The following is a 16341-nucleotide window of genomic DNA, read 5'->3' on the forward strand; positions in this document are numbered from 1 at the left end:
ATCCATCTCCAAATGTACTTCCACTGTAACTTCTTGTTTGATCTTTTATACATTATTCATAAATAGCCTGTCATCAACCAGTACATTTAAGGGGGGGAAGCTACCCACTCCCTTAACTCTCTCAAAATAGTATTACACAACCTAATCTAAGTTACATAAAAAAAATCTTAAATTCCTCTGCTATGCATGGCACTAGTGTTACTTCTAGATTTAATACTTTGCTGCTGGTAAAGGTAACTGGGACTTGTTTAAGCACTGTTTTCTCAGCAGATGTTTACAGATTTATGGCAGAGCACCTGACAGCAAACATAGCCTGAAAACCCAAGAACTGTTGATTGGACTACTGACTATATACTTCAAGTCAAAACAAACATCAGCTTTTATCATCTATCATGATTTGAATTGAAATGGCTTTTCTTTACTTCCAAGCTTGAAGAAAGGTTGTGCGGACATGCCTATAAATCTCCTAACCAGGTCCCATCACCCCCCTCTTCCCCCCACCCCCAGAAAATGCAGGTTTTGGAAGAGTCAGAAAGAGGCAATGTGCTTACCCCCTGATAATGGTTAGATCATCTTTAATTCTAGCACCTGAAGTTATACAAGGGTTTGCTTAATAATCAAGTTTCAAAGAACTGTTGGACACATTCAGTAAGGTGACAACTGTGCAATACCACTCAGTATTTCAATATCAGGGACCATACTCTTGAATTGTTTAAACACAATCCACAGAACTCAAAATTGAACAACCATCCACAGTTTAACTAAACAATCAGTTAAAAGTCTTACAATTTAATAATTCACATAATGGTCAGTCTTTAGTAAGGGATACTGAAATTCATTAAAACACAACACTAGATTTTACTCTATGGGTGTGTTGGGCAGGCACATAATTGGCCATTCTTGGGTATAACCAGAAGAGTAAGGAGAAGTTTACCACAGTTTGGCAAATCCCACATTTTGTCAGTTAAAAGTGAACTGTGAGAATTAAATACTCATCTTTACATATACACAAGTTATGCTGTGAAAGCATATTTGCTTACAAACATATAAAAATACTTGTTAACTAGTTTGATAAGAAAATAATGTATAAAAGTATATAGCAAAAACATTTAATCATCTCTGACAATGGAAAGATCAAATTCATTTTTATATCACATGAAACAAAAACAGCTACAATTTTAGTTTTCCTTAATCCCTTACCCAGAAATACAAAGGAAGACACAATTTGTTTCCAAACAAATGATGTGAAATTTCTTAATAAGCTCAAATGCCTCGATCCAGAATGAGCTCAGGTATTTGGCCATATCCTAATAGTAGTAGTAATCATCCTGTAGCTGTTCTGGATTCATAAAATAAATACAGTAGACTGTTTTGGCCACTGAAATAAAACTGCAGCATAAATGAGGGATGAAAATTTCTGCTGACAATGAAATTCAGTGTAGGTTTCTTAAGGCTAGCTGAATACTCAACTCTAATTTAACTGAGGGCAAAAAAAGCCAATCCACCCCTTTTTTTAAAAGTATTCTCTATACTTCAATATAGGTCTTTGTAATAGCTAATGAAATGTCTGAAGTAAAAATAAATTAATTCACAAGAGAACTTATGCGTGACTTCAACACCTTGTCCTACACGGTTTTGTTTCATCTCCTTTGCGAATAAAACTCCACAAGGTGCAAGCTCTTAAGGGAGAGAAGGAAGGAACTGTGGTATTAAAGAAGCAGCCTTAGTGTTTTGTTTTGAAGTCTGCCCCAGAATGACTGAGTCTTCTTCAAGGACTATTCTGCCAGCTTCTTGGACTAAGGCTATTCTGGTGACCACTTTTAGGACATGCACATATAAGGCTAGACCAATACCAGAAGTGATGTAAAATGATGGAAAGAAAAAAAAATAATCTGGCAGTTGATAGCTTGGTTCTTGGGATTCTCAGAAAATAACACAATGGCAGCCTTTCTTGTCTTTTTCTTTCCGTGTTGGCTCTGGTGAAGGAGGGCACTCTTGTTCTTGAAATTTCCTGGAAATAGATATTTCAAATTAAATTCACAGAATCATTTTCAGTTAAAAACTTTATTTGAAATTACTGTTTTTACACTTCTATTAGAGGATGGACTTACTTTTGACACTCAAACTACTGATTAAATGATTAGATTTTTTGGGGGGTAGCTTTTTTTTAAAAAAATGCCTTATTTTACAGAAGGCCAATCTCACAGTTTATCAGGCTTACTTACTGGATGATCAATAAAATCTGAGATATTAAAGTGAAGAAATCCTCCTTCAAATACATACTACATTCATGTAAACATTTTTTCTAATACACAGGAATATTTTATAATGGAGAGCATTGGTTAAAGTGTACAGGTAACAGCAGGCAGAATTTTCACAGCTATTTCCCACTACATTTCAATTCATTTGCTGTAGGTATCCATTAATGTAGGAAAATTAATTATCTGGTCTCACCTTATAACTCTGACAAGTTCATGAAAAGCTTGGTCTACATTCAATCTGATTTTTGCTGAGGCTTCCATGTACGTTACTTTAAGCTGCCGTGCCAGCTGCTGACCTTCCTCTTGTGTCACCTGTAACAGACATCAATCATTAAGTTCAAGGCTGCTGCAGGCACTTTCAGATCAGTAGACACTGCACAGACACGTTATGGATTTATTTCCCTCAAACAATAATGCTTATTTGGACACAGAATAGTTTCTACACTGTCCTACTGTTTCTACAACTGGGAAATAAATCCACGTAATACATCTTTTCAAATTCAAGTGAAGACTTCTTTTTAGAAGTTTCTGCAATAGACAAAGACTGACCCCCCCAAGGAATTTCCCTCGCTGCAGCTGCCTCGTCTTCAGTTCTGCATAACAAGACCAAGTTTTCCTTCACAGGCAGACAAGAGTCCCCCACTCCTCCCCTAAAAAAGTGCTTGTCAGCATCTGCTGGATTACTAACAGAAATGTGAATACTATTGCTAAATTCACCTTCTCCCTATCCCAGCTAAATCTAGAGGAAAAAAAATCCTATTACTACTTTTAAAACAAGAACTGATGTTTAGCTTCTGAATCTTTATAAAATTAATTTAAAAAAAAAAATCTATTTGTGACACAGCAAAATAATAATGCAGCCAGTTTTAAACATAGTTTAAATTACAGGAGATCTAAAAATCCATGAATCCTTCAGGCTATCCAAATATGCTAAAGAAACCCTGCCTACCTCTTGACTCCTTGCGACAACAGAGGAAAGGGAGATGAAGAGCAAGTAATGAGCGTCATAAAGAGCTGATATTAAATTTAACATGATGAAATAGAAGGCAGGAAGCTAGTGGACCATTATAGGAAGGAGGAATAAGTCGGTCACAGGGCAAAACCAAAGGAGATCACTGCATATTTGTGGATGAAGTAGAAAGCAGTGAGGTCAGACAACAGAAGGCCAACCTAAGCAGTGCAAGGCATGCAAGGCTTCAACGGGAAGGTCACCCACAGGGCCAGGGAGGAAAGGGCAGCTTTCAGTGATAAAAGGAAGTACAACAGATCTTGCCAAGACAATGGCTAGTGGAAGAATTGCAAAGATTACACAGCTTTCACAGAGAATGTTAAACCAGCACGTAAAGGACTGATATGATGAGAATAAAAAAAAGAGATTTTATTTTTAATTTAGTTTTGAAAAGGCACTCAGATATTCACTTAGATTAAGGAGCTACAGAGAAATGGAACTAGATGGGAATAAAAAAGCATCACTGGCAGCAGTCACCACAGTGCAAGATACAGAAGTACTTCTAGCTTGCAACGTATTTTCCTAACAGCTACACACACAGTTTGAGCACCTTCATGCACGGCATCTCAATGCGTGTGTGATTCCTCTGTCCTTAGCACCCCCACTGGCACAGCAGTCATATCTTTACTGCTGAACTCAGGGCTGCTCCCACTAAACCCTCATGAAGCTCTACAGGGAGCCCCCAGCACCTTGTGCCATTAGCTGGAGTAACTCAGGATGCATCTGCTGATCTCAAACACTCACAGAAACTCACCATTTATTTCAGTGTTATTACCATCACCTGAAGCCAAAAAACACCCTGAAAACCAGCCCAACCTCAAGATCAACTACTGGAGCTGCATTTTTGACTGCAGGGCACAAAGTGAGAACAACGGGGATCCTTCAATTCCCCACTGCTGTCTGAAAACTGAATGATATTCAGGAATTTTGCTCCACATCTAGAACAAACGTACTTTCACCTTCCTCTCCAGCCCCAGATGTTGATATATCCTTATTCCAAAGCTTATGAAGGCTGCACTCTGAAAAACATTCGTAGCTGTTTTCTGGCACATCAATGACATTGCAGAATCCCGCAGAGTCTGCATCAGGGCTTCCTTCTATGTATCTCTGCCTCACTCATCAGACAAAAGTAAGTTAAAGTACAGATGTGACAGTTTTTGCAAAACTAATCCCATTTTCTTCTTCCCTCCATAGTCTACTGTACCCTCAGAAAGTGAGGGGCTAATAAAAGTCAGTAAAACTGGGAAGAAATGTATAATCCTGAGGAGAAACTGAACGCAGTCTTTAAACATACATGGTTATTATTTTCTTCATTATTGTATCTAAAGCACGTTAGAGGTACAAGTCAAACTAACACTGTAACAAAATCAAGCTACACTTCCACAATATTCCACATTTAAAATATTGTAGATAAAACATTAAAGCCCTATTGTATTTACTAGAATATCTGTGATTGCTTAGTTCCAAAATAATCTTTTTGACAGTCTTACAAGTATCTTGTCAAGCAGCTTGTGGTCAATTTTAGTGACCTCAACAAAGTCAGTTTAAAAAAAATACTTGCTTTTGGGCACACTACGGAAGCATTCGCAGTGCCCAAGCTGTAAATTAGAGGCCAGAACATACCAGTTTAATTTTCAAAACTAAGGGAAATGTAGTAAATACAAACATAGAAATACTTGAAAACAAAAATATGAATTTACATCTTTTTATTCTCCCTTCTCAAGTAAAACAACCCTATGTCATGACAGGCTTTTCAGTAAGTGTGATGGGAGAGCTTATTAAATGTCATCAGCAAAATAAAAACCAAGTCCTTTTTCTTCAAAGAACACTGCATTTTATTTTGACAGAAGTAAAAAGAACCGCAGATTTTCTGGTAGTAACTGTGTGTGTAGATGTGTGTCTTGGTTCTGCAGTGAAAATTTCTGTTTTGGTAAGCTTGAGACGGAATATAACGGGAATCACAACGATGCTTATCTTTTGTTACAGGATATTTTATTGTTCATTTTTGGATATCATTCATTCATGCTGTTCAGACATTTGGTAAAAGTTTCTCAAATTAAACACTGTTATAAAGATGTGAGCAAGCCAAACTTGGAAAAGCTTATTCCCAACTCCCTAAGTTAACAGTCTTCTTACTGATACAGTTTCCATTTGAGTATCTGCGCAAGAATCCTGTGAACATCTCACACATCCCTTCTTCACTACTATATCTGAGAACTGTCAGAAATATATTAATTTCTGAAGTTTCTATTCTTTCCTGCACCTAAAGCAACTCTACAAGACTGCCTAACATAACACTATCTGTATTTTGCCTGGACACTTATGCAAGACTAAGTCCATGTTGTAGTCGTGTCAGCAGGCAACAGGTAAGTGTGTCCTCAAGTTTGAGAGGAATCCATTTCTAGCTCCTTGCGGTCACCCTACAGCACTCCCTGCGCAGAAACACTGCCCATTCCTGTCCAGAGCCCCATCACTCCTGACAACTGCATCTGTCGTCCTGATTTTCTGCCTCACCAGCCCACCCACAAGTGCTGCTTGTTCACGCTTACACTAGGCTACCATAATGCTTTCCTGCAGGTGTAGTTCATTCATTCTATTTTGTCCACATTCTCATATAAAAGGTCACTTTGGTACACACAAACTGTGGTTATGAAGCACTGACACATATTGCTAGTTACCTATAAAGCTCAAAATCTGTCAAGCCATGGGAAGACCTGAAGGTACAAGCCATCTGTGAGAACAGAGGCATCACTGTACGTGGCCATAAAATCTACCACTCAAGAAGTTACTGTCACACTTTCATACAAGTTCACAATAGTTAAGAGAAAGGCCAAAATGAAATGTTAATGAATTCTGGTAGGCCACCTCCCAGGTTCCTGTACCCCTCCACTCCCTGGAATAAGCCATCTCAGGCCAAGATATTGGTGAAGCAGAAAGTCTGCAAAACCAACATGCTAACTGCTTGTTTGCTAGCAGCTAGGCTGATGCTGGTCAAGGTCAAAGCATAAGGCTCCTTGCTTGGGATCATCAGCTTTGCACATCATGTCTATGCATAAACTGAAGTGCCATGGACCCCTCTTTAAAACCTTGCTTTAAAGGCATCTAGCAGCACAGACGATCTTAGCACTAGGTGACTGTATTGGTTCAGTCATGATACAAAAAGCAAAAACCAGCATTTAACAAAACCCAAGCACTTTCCTGTTACAACCTGGGTTTTCCTTGAAACCCTGCCATCTGGGAAATGATCAGACTTGACCCAGTTTAAGCTAGCAGTTATCTACAAAGTCATACATATCCTGCACTGACAAGTCTACTCCTCTGTCAGTAGTGGTTATTACTAAAACATCTGGTGCTCTACTGAATTATCTTACTGTAGAAACATCCAGCATTGTTTGAGTTGTACAGAATTAACCCATTTAAGAGACAGACTGCTACATATCATTTACTTTAATAACAGTAAGAGATGGTGCTTCAATTTTGGTTTCAGTCACCAATCTGTAACTGACTGGGGAATCTGGAAACAAGTCTGCTTGACTCCATTTATCTTTACAGTTATTACTGTAGCAGATCACTATTTCAAACTTCCTCTTTCACCCCTCATTCCAAAAACACCTGTGAGTTGATCTATAGTATATTACAGCCACTACTATTGTAGATTACACCTTCGGTATGCCCCAACACTTCATCAAGATCATACTACCACCTGTGCAGTTCTGCTGAACAACCCAGTTCACGTATTTCCGAAGAAACTGTTGCCATCACACAAGGATTATTCGTTACACATAATTTCCTTCCAAATTTATGGTATCACAATGATAGTACTCTGCACTGTGTTCACCTACAAAACACAGTTACTTGCATAAAGGTGTGGTCAGACCCTTGAGACATCCAAAACTTTTGTACACGTTTATCTCTTTCGGACTCCAGCGTGTTAAATCTATTGAGTATCGTTTGCCAATCAAAACACACACTTAAATTACTTTAACTTAGTTTTATGCTCTCGGAGGTAGCATGTGTTCTATCATTTCACTGGTTTGCCTCTTTCAGAAAAAGGCAGCAGATGCCTAGCACAGGTAGTTTTGCTCTGAACACTCATACCCAGCTTCCTGAATTTCTAAAAATGTTACTTAGTCTGAAGCTGAAAAACATATATTTATGATTAAACAAGTTAAGAGAGTAAGATGACTTCTTGTAGAACTGCCAGGTAAGTGAAAGAACTGCAGTGTGACACTCTAGCCTGGCTGACCAGGTTTTTGGAGTAACCAAATTAAGGCCTGACATGCCAGCACACTGAGAACACAAAAATGCAGAGGACTAGCACTTCTCACATTTTCACCCACAAGTTACAACCTGGGGTCACCCCACACTTCCCACTCCCCCAGCACTCCTAACCAAGCTGAGGGAGTACTCTCACCTTTGCCCCCAGTCCTCCCATCGCAGCTGCCTGTGCAGCAAACCTGTAGTCAGAGCAGGCTGACCTTGCTTGTCAGGTTGAAGTTTTTCCATACCTGGGGAGACATGGTGGCAGCACTAGTTTTCAGCCCTATCAGCAAGCTGGTCCAACTCACTGACTGGATGCCTGCATCAAGAGTTCACGTGATGGCGCAGAAACAACCCCACCGATGAAGCGAGAAGCCTGGCTGCGTTTAACATCCAGCTGATAACATCTAACTGCTTGCTGCTGCCAAAAGGCGAGGTCTCACTTTCTTCCCCCCACCCCAACTCCTCCCTGCTCCACTCAGAGCCACAGTCCCACCCCTTCCCATGCTTCAAGCACTGGCACTCAAATCTTACTGCAAGCTGATTTAGCTCAGGTCCCAGAAAGCCATTCCAGCTCATCTGTTTTTCTCCCCGTCTAGAGAGATGATTCAACTCAAAGTGCTTCAAGTGAGAACTAGGGCCAGCAAAGGAAAGAGCGAAACATGAAGTCAAGAGGGAGGGGAGCCTCTCCCTTCTGGGGACCAATTATGTCAGCTCAGCATCCCTAAACCATTCCTTCAGACTGACTTAAGGCCAACTGAAACACACCATGTGACAGGAAAGGTGCAGGGAAGACTTAAGAACACATAAGTAGCTGTTTCAGCAAACCTAGAAGTGCTTTTTCAGCTACAGCTGTCTAAGCCCCAACTTATGATGGAAGTCAGAAATCCACCAATTTGCATGTAAATTGTGTGATAGCACCAAAAGTTATACTCATCAGCATCTAACCAATTAAGACAATTAATATAGCCATAAAAAGCAAAAGGGGCTTTTGGGGACATATGCTTTTATTTGTGTGCAGATATAAGCAGCAAAACTGTGAAGTGAAGCAATTTGAAAACAGCTGCTTTGAGCTTGAATGTGTACCAGCCCATCATCATCTGCAAAAGCAGCTACGAATCAGGTACAGAGGGACTAGCAGGAGAACAGGCAACAGGCACCTCCTTCTTCCTTTAAGGGAGAAACAGATGCGGTGTAATAACATTAGGGAGAGAGAACAAAGTTCGTAACTGCTTGTAGAAATGGATCTACAGGATTACCAACTACATTTGCAGATATCCTCTGAGAACTGGGGCTGACAACAATGATGTTATTTCCCTCCTAAAGCATCTGGATGTTTGTCCTTCAGCAATTACAGTTTGCAGAACCATTCAGTTTAACCTACATGGCTTGCATGCCAACATTTGTGCATCAAATTAAGAACATGATATTCCAGGACCTGCAAGTTTAAATTCAGAAATTTTGATGGGAACATGATAACTGAAGAGTGGAAGAGTTTCACTTCTGTCTCAGGGACGGGCTGATAGTTCTGTGCATGTATGAGTACATGATGTTACTTCTGATGAGTTCACGAGCTACTTCTGTGAAAAACTTCTTTCAAGACAGTATCTTTCAGCATAGGTTTTAATTTTGTCATGATCTTTCTACACAGGTTCTAAGGTAAAGAGGCTGTGACAATCAAGGGAGCATACTCAACAGGAACTTTTTTGTACTGAAGGTTTTCTTACTCAAGAAATTCATTCAACAACAACATACTAACCCACTAAACTGTTTATTTGTTTTGAGCCTATTTTTCTTCCTTGTTCCAGTCACTGTTTTTTGACAAAGATTTATGTAGCAAGGAACAAAACCTATGTAAGCACTTGTGGAGAGAAACTAAGTCATGCCCTGGTACACAAATCTGAGAATATCTTGTTTAAATGTGTGTTTTCCTTGTGAAACTCTTAAAATTGCAGCATTTTAGTAATATTTAGTTTATTCTCAGATAAAAATCAATCATATGTTTGCTACCAAGCTTGAAGAGCCATCTGTCTCAGAAGAAAACTATAAACTTATTTCAGAAGTTGCTGAAGAACACAAGTTTGACACCTGTTCCCTTTCCTGCTGATGTAGTAAGACTATTTTCATTTCAGCTCAAACCAGTTTGATTCATGAAAAATCAGGAGTAAACAGGGAAAACAAATTTAAAGCTCCTTCTTTAAATGATTCTAAAGGAAAGCTTTTAAACTCTTACAACCAGAGGTGCGGTTGAAATCTACTAGTTTCAAAACTTTAAGGTACATAAATATGACAGTAATTGTGTTGCTGTACTTCCAACTTTCAAAGCTTTAAGTCAGTTATGCAGAAGATGAGGGGCCAAATAGAAAACAGTGAATGGCTACTTATTTATATATAACAGCAGTGAACCATAAAAGCAACAGCACGGAAGTCTCAGGATCGTTAGAGCTGGTGCTGGAATGCACTCTGCTTGGCACAGAGCACTATGGAGAGTTACAGAACGGAGGAATTGGACACGTTCATGCCTGAGTAATCAAGTCATGACAGAAAGCTCTCAACTCCGTACGTGAATAGATTTGGTCTCAACATAACCCCACTGAGTCAGAAGATGTGCTGTATGTGGAATGCCATCATGCCGCTAAGATTCTTCAAACAGTGTAGTTGTCTTTCTTGCACTGGAATTAGTTAGTAGGATATGATTTTTTTTTTAAATTTGTTTCTTGTTCCCACTCTATTTTTGGGAGGAAAACTGTAAGAGTTTCTAGAAGAAAGTGAGCAGTAACTAATAGCAAAAGAATTACCTGTCTTTGGTGATCCAGATCTGCTTTATTACCAACTAGAATCATAGGAAATTCATCGCGATCTTTCACTCTAAGAATTTGTCGCTGAAACTTATAGATTTCTTCAAAACTGTAAAAGAATAAAAGTAGAGCATCAGTGTACTAATTCACAGATTCTCAGGTTCTGCAGAAGTTCAGAAATTATGAGTCACCTATTTGGACTTGCCCTGCCACGCCACACAAGCGCAGACAGCTGCAGGCACTCCACAGAGTCCAGTCACAGCATGACCAGTTAGAGAACAATTCAACACTCAAACTAGAAAAATCCTCCAGTTAGCAGTGTGCTATGTACTAGACTTAGGTGGGTCTGCAGGGTAAGCAAAATGCTTACTGTGTCTCGATCTAGAGGGACTCTGGTGCCAACGTGTTGCAGAGAATTAAACAACCACAGTCCATTCTACAAATACTGACTTTGGAGTTCAACTCTGGCTAGAATATCCATAGTACGGTCTAGAGACCCTGGTGATCAATATTTCAGCTGGCAACTTCCACAGCTACTCCTGGGAATTTTGGGGGATGCTATCAAAGCTGGAAAATTTTATTTCTTGAAGAACAGAAAAATGGCAGGGCTAAATGATCAGAAAGCTTTCCAGTCAACAACTAAATTATACCAGGTACTGATCCTGTTCAAGCAGTAAGGAATATTCCAGCAGTGCTTAAGGGGAGGTGACCAAGTAGAAAGCTTCTCCAAGGACAGTGTATCAAACAAGCTAATTCTGGCCTCAACAATGATTTTTGGAGAAAAAAAAACCAACACTGTTTTCAAGTAAACACTATTTAAGCTACATCACTACATAAGGAGCTTCAGCACAGATGCTTGCAGACAATCACATATCCTTTGGAGCACAGACTTTCCAAGCACTACATTTACTTCCAGGCATACAGTCTGAAGCCATTTACACTTAGATTTGCAAACTAAAATTTAAAAGCAAGGTGATCATCAGTAAGAAAGTCGCATTAAAAGAAAATACAGTTAGACATAACAATGCCAATCCACCTCATCCATAAAAAGCAATCAGGAGAAGAAAGGTGAATTAAAAGAAAGGTATGCCACTAAGCATGGTTGGACCTCCATGTAGATAAGAGGTTTTAATACTCTGCTCAGATGTCTGTAGCAACTGGAGGAAGAGAGTTGAAAGTTACCGCATTCTCTAGATTTCTTCTTGCTTCAGAATTACTTTACACCACACAAGCAGGACAGACACCACTAGCAGATACTTCATTGACAGGCTAGGTAAGTCTTAAATCAAATGGATATCAGAACAAAAACGAAAACTCTGCTCTTCCAAAGTCTTTGAAGGATTTCAGAAAGGAGAGCAATATACAGGTTTAATGTGTCAAGACCTGCTTAAAATCAAGGCAGACCCTTAGCCAGAAGGGCAAACAAAACGGAAGATTGTTAGACAAACCAAGGAGTTCACCTGACAACTTCAAAAAATCTACAGTCCTCTGTAGCAAAAATATTTATGTTAACACAAGTGCTCAGTACATCTTAAATCCACAGACCCAGATCTCTGACAGAAGTATAAGACACTCTTCTGGATAGTACATCAAGATTAATTTATACATTTAGCAGCATTCTTAAGTGAAATACACATATCCAATGAAAACATGCTCATGCTTCATAGAATATTTATCCTAATTCTCATTATAGAGCTATTAATAAAATTAGAAGTAACTTATTAGAGCCTAAATTGAATCTATAAGGGGGGGAAGTCATAGACAAATTTTTTTGTCACTTTAGTGCTCTTCTGTTACAACTCAAAGCAAGTAGAAGGATAGATCCTTGAACACTTCTTTATTTCTACATATCTGATAAGCTAAACGGAGGAAGATCGCAGCTGAAATATTAATTGATTGTATAGACATGGCATTTTGCTATTCTTACAATGATCAGGAGGTACCTAACCAAGCTCCATGAGCTTCCAAAAAGATACGTTTCATCTCAACTTCACAGTCAGTTATGCAGGTTCCAGACAATTCACGGGAGTAAGCAGAGTGAGCCGGGCCTGCAAAAGGCTGCAGAGACATACCCTATGGATACACCCATGCAGAAATCCAGAGCCAGACACTCGATGTTGATGAGCATGAGTCAAGGGGATATTTCTAAGAACTGACCAGACATCATAGCAAGTTGCCCTTAGTTTAAATTTCTGTCACTTCCAGGAAACTAGTATTCCGGACTGTAATGAAGTGCTTGAAGAGAGCTGGGGTTTTTTTGTGTATCCTTTCAAGTCATCTATTGCAAGAAACAAGATACTTTCAGCAAGTGATTGGTTTAAAATGGGTTTTCATCAGCGCTGAAAGAGCATCACACCACAGAATCGAAGAGTGAATGCATACTTACTGTTTCTGTTTGAGGTTATTTCAATAAAGGATAAGCAGCAATTTAAAATTAATTACAACTTGTTTGTTTTAATAACTTAACATCAGGCTTACCTTCCTCTATCAGTGACTGAGAAAACAAGCAGAAAACCCTCCCCTGTCCTCATGTACTGTTCACGCATGGCTCCAAATTCTTCTTGTCCTGCTGTATCCAGAACTGAACATAAGAAAAACATGTATTACTACAGTTCATGTTCTTAAGAGTACAGACTGAGGAAAAAAACCTTCCTAACAAGATATTGTGAGAGCTTCTCCTGTACATTGTAACTAAGCAGAAATCGCTTTTCACAGATACTATTGGATCTTTGCTAAGATTCCCAACAAGTTTATGGACGGACCGAACAATTCAAGACCTACCAAACAAAGCGAACAACAAAGTTTGGTGGACTTTTGCTAATTCACAACCAGCTGAAACAGCTGGAAAATGCTTAGAGAGACTTGGGGACGGGGGTTGGGAGAGTTACTGCTTTGTGCTTAAAGAAATCACTGACAAGGGAGAACTGAAACTTTTAAAACAAAGCATTCATATTGCACTTGGGAGAGGCAGCACACAATCACCAAGCGATGTGTTTTTCATTCCACAATGTCACCCAGGTAACTGCCAGGAGTTATATAAATTCTCCTAGGTTTGTAGGCACTAAGGCTTCAGACATAATTCTTAAAAAAAAAATCCAATTTACTTTAAAGAAAGACACTTACCCAGGATTTGAAGTGATTATGTATGTGTATCTCATTAATAAAACAAAGATAGGTAGCCCTTACCAGTCACTCACTTACATAAAAACCACATGCTGCAGCAGTTGTTTACCTGCATTACATTTTATGCATTCAGATCTAAACACAGGCACCAACAGCTACTGGCTCTTAGTACCACTCTTTAACTGGGCTACTTACTGTCCAAACGCGCAGCTCTCTCATCTATCACACATTGCTTGGTGTAGGAGTCTTCAATCGTTGGATCATAATCCGTAACAAAATAGGACTGCAGAAAATGAAACAAGTTTGTGTGTAAGAACAAGCACATGCAGGACACTCATCAGGTAAGATGCTAAAACTGTACATTTCACAGCTTAGGGAAGATGAGTAGGTTTTACCTGTGTACAACTGTTTGCCACTTCATCCAAAAAGATAACAGGTAACAGCCTTCCTATGCCTAGTAAACACTCGTAAATTGCAGAAATTACTAGCAGAGTCACTGAATTTGGATTCCCACAGAATTTCTAGCATTTTCTAGATATTTCTGGTAACTCCTAGAATTTCCCAGCAGGAACCCCTAGAAACCTTTAGTTTCTAGCAGCTTTTAAGGTCACTAGTAATGGCTAAAAATGTTTCTCTGAACTTCTGGTAGGATTTAGAAGGTTTTTTTTAAATTCTCAAAAGTTTCCTGCATTTTCTCCCCTGCTCACAGAACCAGTAGTTTCTAGGAAGTGCCAGGACTTCCCCAGCTCCTTCCAAAATTCTCTAGCAGTTTTATAACAATTTCTAGCAGCAGCTCCACACAGCACAAGTGGCAATTAACTTGTAAACTGAATAAAGTTTAGTGGATCATCCTTGTTCCCAGGATTTCTCTCCTGGTTTTAATGACTTTAAGTACACACAACCTCCAAAAAGACAAACTCCTGAAAGCAGAATAAGCCATGAAACGCCTGGGTCACACATTGCCTAAGCCCAAAGCTCCACTTATCAAGCAAACTGCAAGCAAAGCAGATTCTGGCACATATTTCCAGAGAATGGGTGACCTGGTATTGAATACTGGGTTAACAATACCATCTGAAGACAACAAGTTTATATTTCAAAAGATGAATTTTTAGCTTGCACGCAATCATAGCAAAGTTATCTTCACTCAAATCTAAAGCACACTGGCATAACAAATCTGAACTCTGATCAAATTCCTCCCCCTCTGTGCCCAATGCAGCAGGCACTGGGGATGTGTACTACCCCAACTGCTCAGAAATCAAGCACATAGGGCACGTATGCACCCAGATGAATGTCTCAATAACTGAAGGAGTACTACCTGCATACATTATTCAGTCTGTAAGCCAGTAAGGAAACAGCAATGCTTTAAAACTACGTATTGGCTCCCAGAAGGCAAAAAAGGGGGCTGTTCTTGCATTAAGAAGCTATCACCAAAAACAGGGTATGTTTTATTCACAAAATTAACAGTTCTTACTGAAGTGTCCTTCCCATCACACAAGTTCAAAGATACCAACAAAACCCCACTCTGTTCCCCTAAACTTATCAAAGTCAACAGATGTCATAGTAGGGAAAAAACCCCCAGAAATAACTGAAATTACAGCACCAGCCCACTAACCTTCTCCACACACATCACAGTCAGTGCAGAACACAGTTAACTGTTCTTGCAGATACAGTTCTATTAATATGGTTGTATTTGTTTTTGTCCAGTTTCAGTGCAGTACTTTGTCCTGACTGCACCCAGCTGACTCCCACTGTCCCGGCATGTCCACACTAGGTTTCTGCTTAACAGCATGGACATGGGTTCCCCAGCAGAGCTCATCAACTGAGCTACAGCAGCCTTACTGGGAGGAAAAACACCACCAGTTGTTAAACACTTTGCCAGCTGTGTATACTATACATAACATTTACTCATATAGTACAACCTCACTGTCATGCAGTTGGCTACAGGAAGAGTATGTACAGGTTGCTGCTTATCTGTTCATTTAGATCTGGCACCATATCGAAAGACTGCTGACCCCTACAGCAGAGACACTGAACAGCTCTGCACATCTCCTTTCCATTTTAAACAGACATCGGTAAAGTGTCCTCTCAGGATACACCTACGCAGTAGTCTCAGCTGCTCTGCATCAACGGCACCACTGTGTAACCAGCTACCTTTAGGTGGCAATAACATTAAACCAACCATGTTCCTCCCTGAGAAGCATGAAATCCTAGCAGTCTGTCCCACCAGAGACATCTGTGGCACATGAGATGCTGTAATTCACTCCTTTCTCACAGTGTTTCATCTCTGGGTAAGAAATGGTTTCTCTCTTGTTTAGAGTATTCACCCAGGCTAAGCAATCTCCCTCCTCAGATCTCCCCCTCTTCCCAAAACCCCACCCACCCAAAACAAAAAAAGCCATAAACACCCCCCCCACTCCACCTCAAATTCAAACAAACCAACAGTCATGGGATCTTAAATGGAGCACACAAAAACTTTAAGTTTTCCAGAAGAGTGCCTATTTGCAGGCAGCAGAACATCTCACCACTGAACAAGCCCTCAGAAGACACTGTTCCAGTTGTCCCTTTGCCTTGCTTCTCTGAAGATTTAAAGAGTAAAAAACCACAGCCTTCAAAACTTCTTTTCTCTTCTTTTACCCAGATTCATGACTCAAAAAGTGCTATCCAGGAGCTTAAGAACAGACTTTTTTAGGAATTAATTTATTCATAAACTACAAATTGGGTCTCAAGTCTTCTGTGGCCTTTACTCTTTGAAAGATGGAAGAGAAATTCACTTACGTGAACATACAAATGTGTAAATAAAATCACTTACAGAATCTGATTTTAGAAGGACATATCATAAGGAAGAGAATTTTAAGTCCTGTGTTTCATTAAGGAAACAAAGTGGTGGTGT

General features: G+C 39.5%; 1 protein-coding gene across 1 annotated transcript in view; it reads right to left on the reverse strand.

Moving 5' to 3' along the window:
* Positions 1–558: 558 nt before the first annotated feature.
* RRAS2 (RAS related 2) overlaps positions 559–16341 on the reverse strand; it is a 44857-nt gene continuing 29074 nt past the window's right edge. Inside the window, exons 2-6 of the mRNA XM_074884816.1 lie at positions 13647–13734; positions 12807–12909; positions 10329–10437; positions 2455–2573; positions 559–2011 (exon numbers count right to left, since the gene is read on the reverse strand). Coding sequence (XP_074740917.1) covers positions 1924–2011; positions 2455–2573; positions 10329–10437; positions 12807–12909; positions 13647–13734 — 507 coding nt within the window. The 3' untranslated portion in view covers positions 559–1923. The remainder of the gene's footprint in view (positions 2012–2454; positions 2574–10328; positions 10438–12806; positions 12910–13646; positions 13735–16341) is intronic.

Source organism: Strix uralensis, chromosome 15, assembly GCF_047716275.1.
Source record: "Strix uralensis isolate ZFMK-TIS-50842 chromosome 15, bStrUra1, whole genome shotgun sequence".
Classification (NCBI taxonomy): Eukaryota; Metazoa; Chordata; class Aves; order Strigiformes; family Strigidae; genus Strix; species Strix uralensis.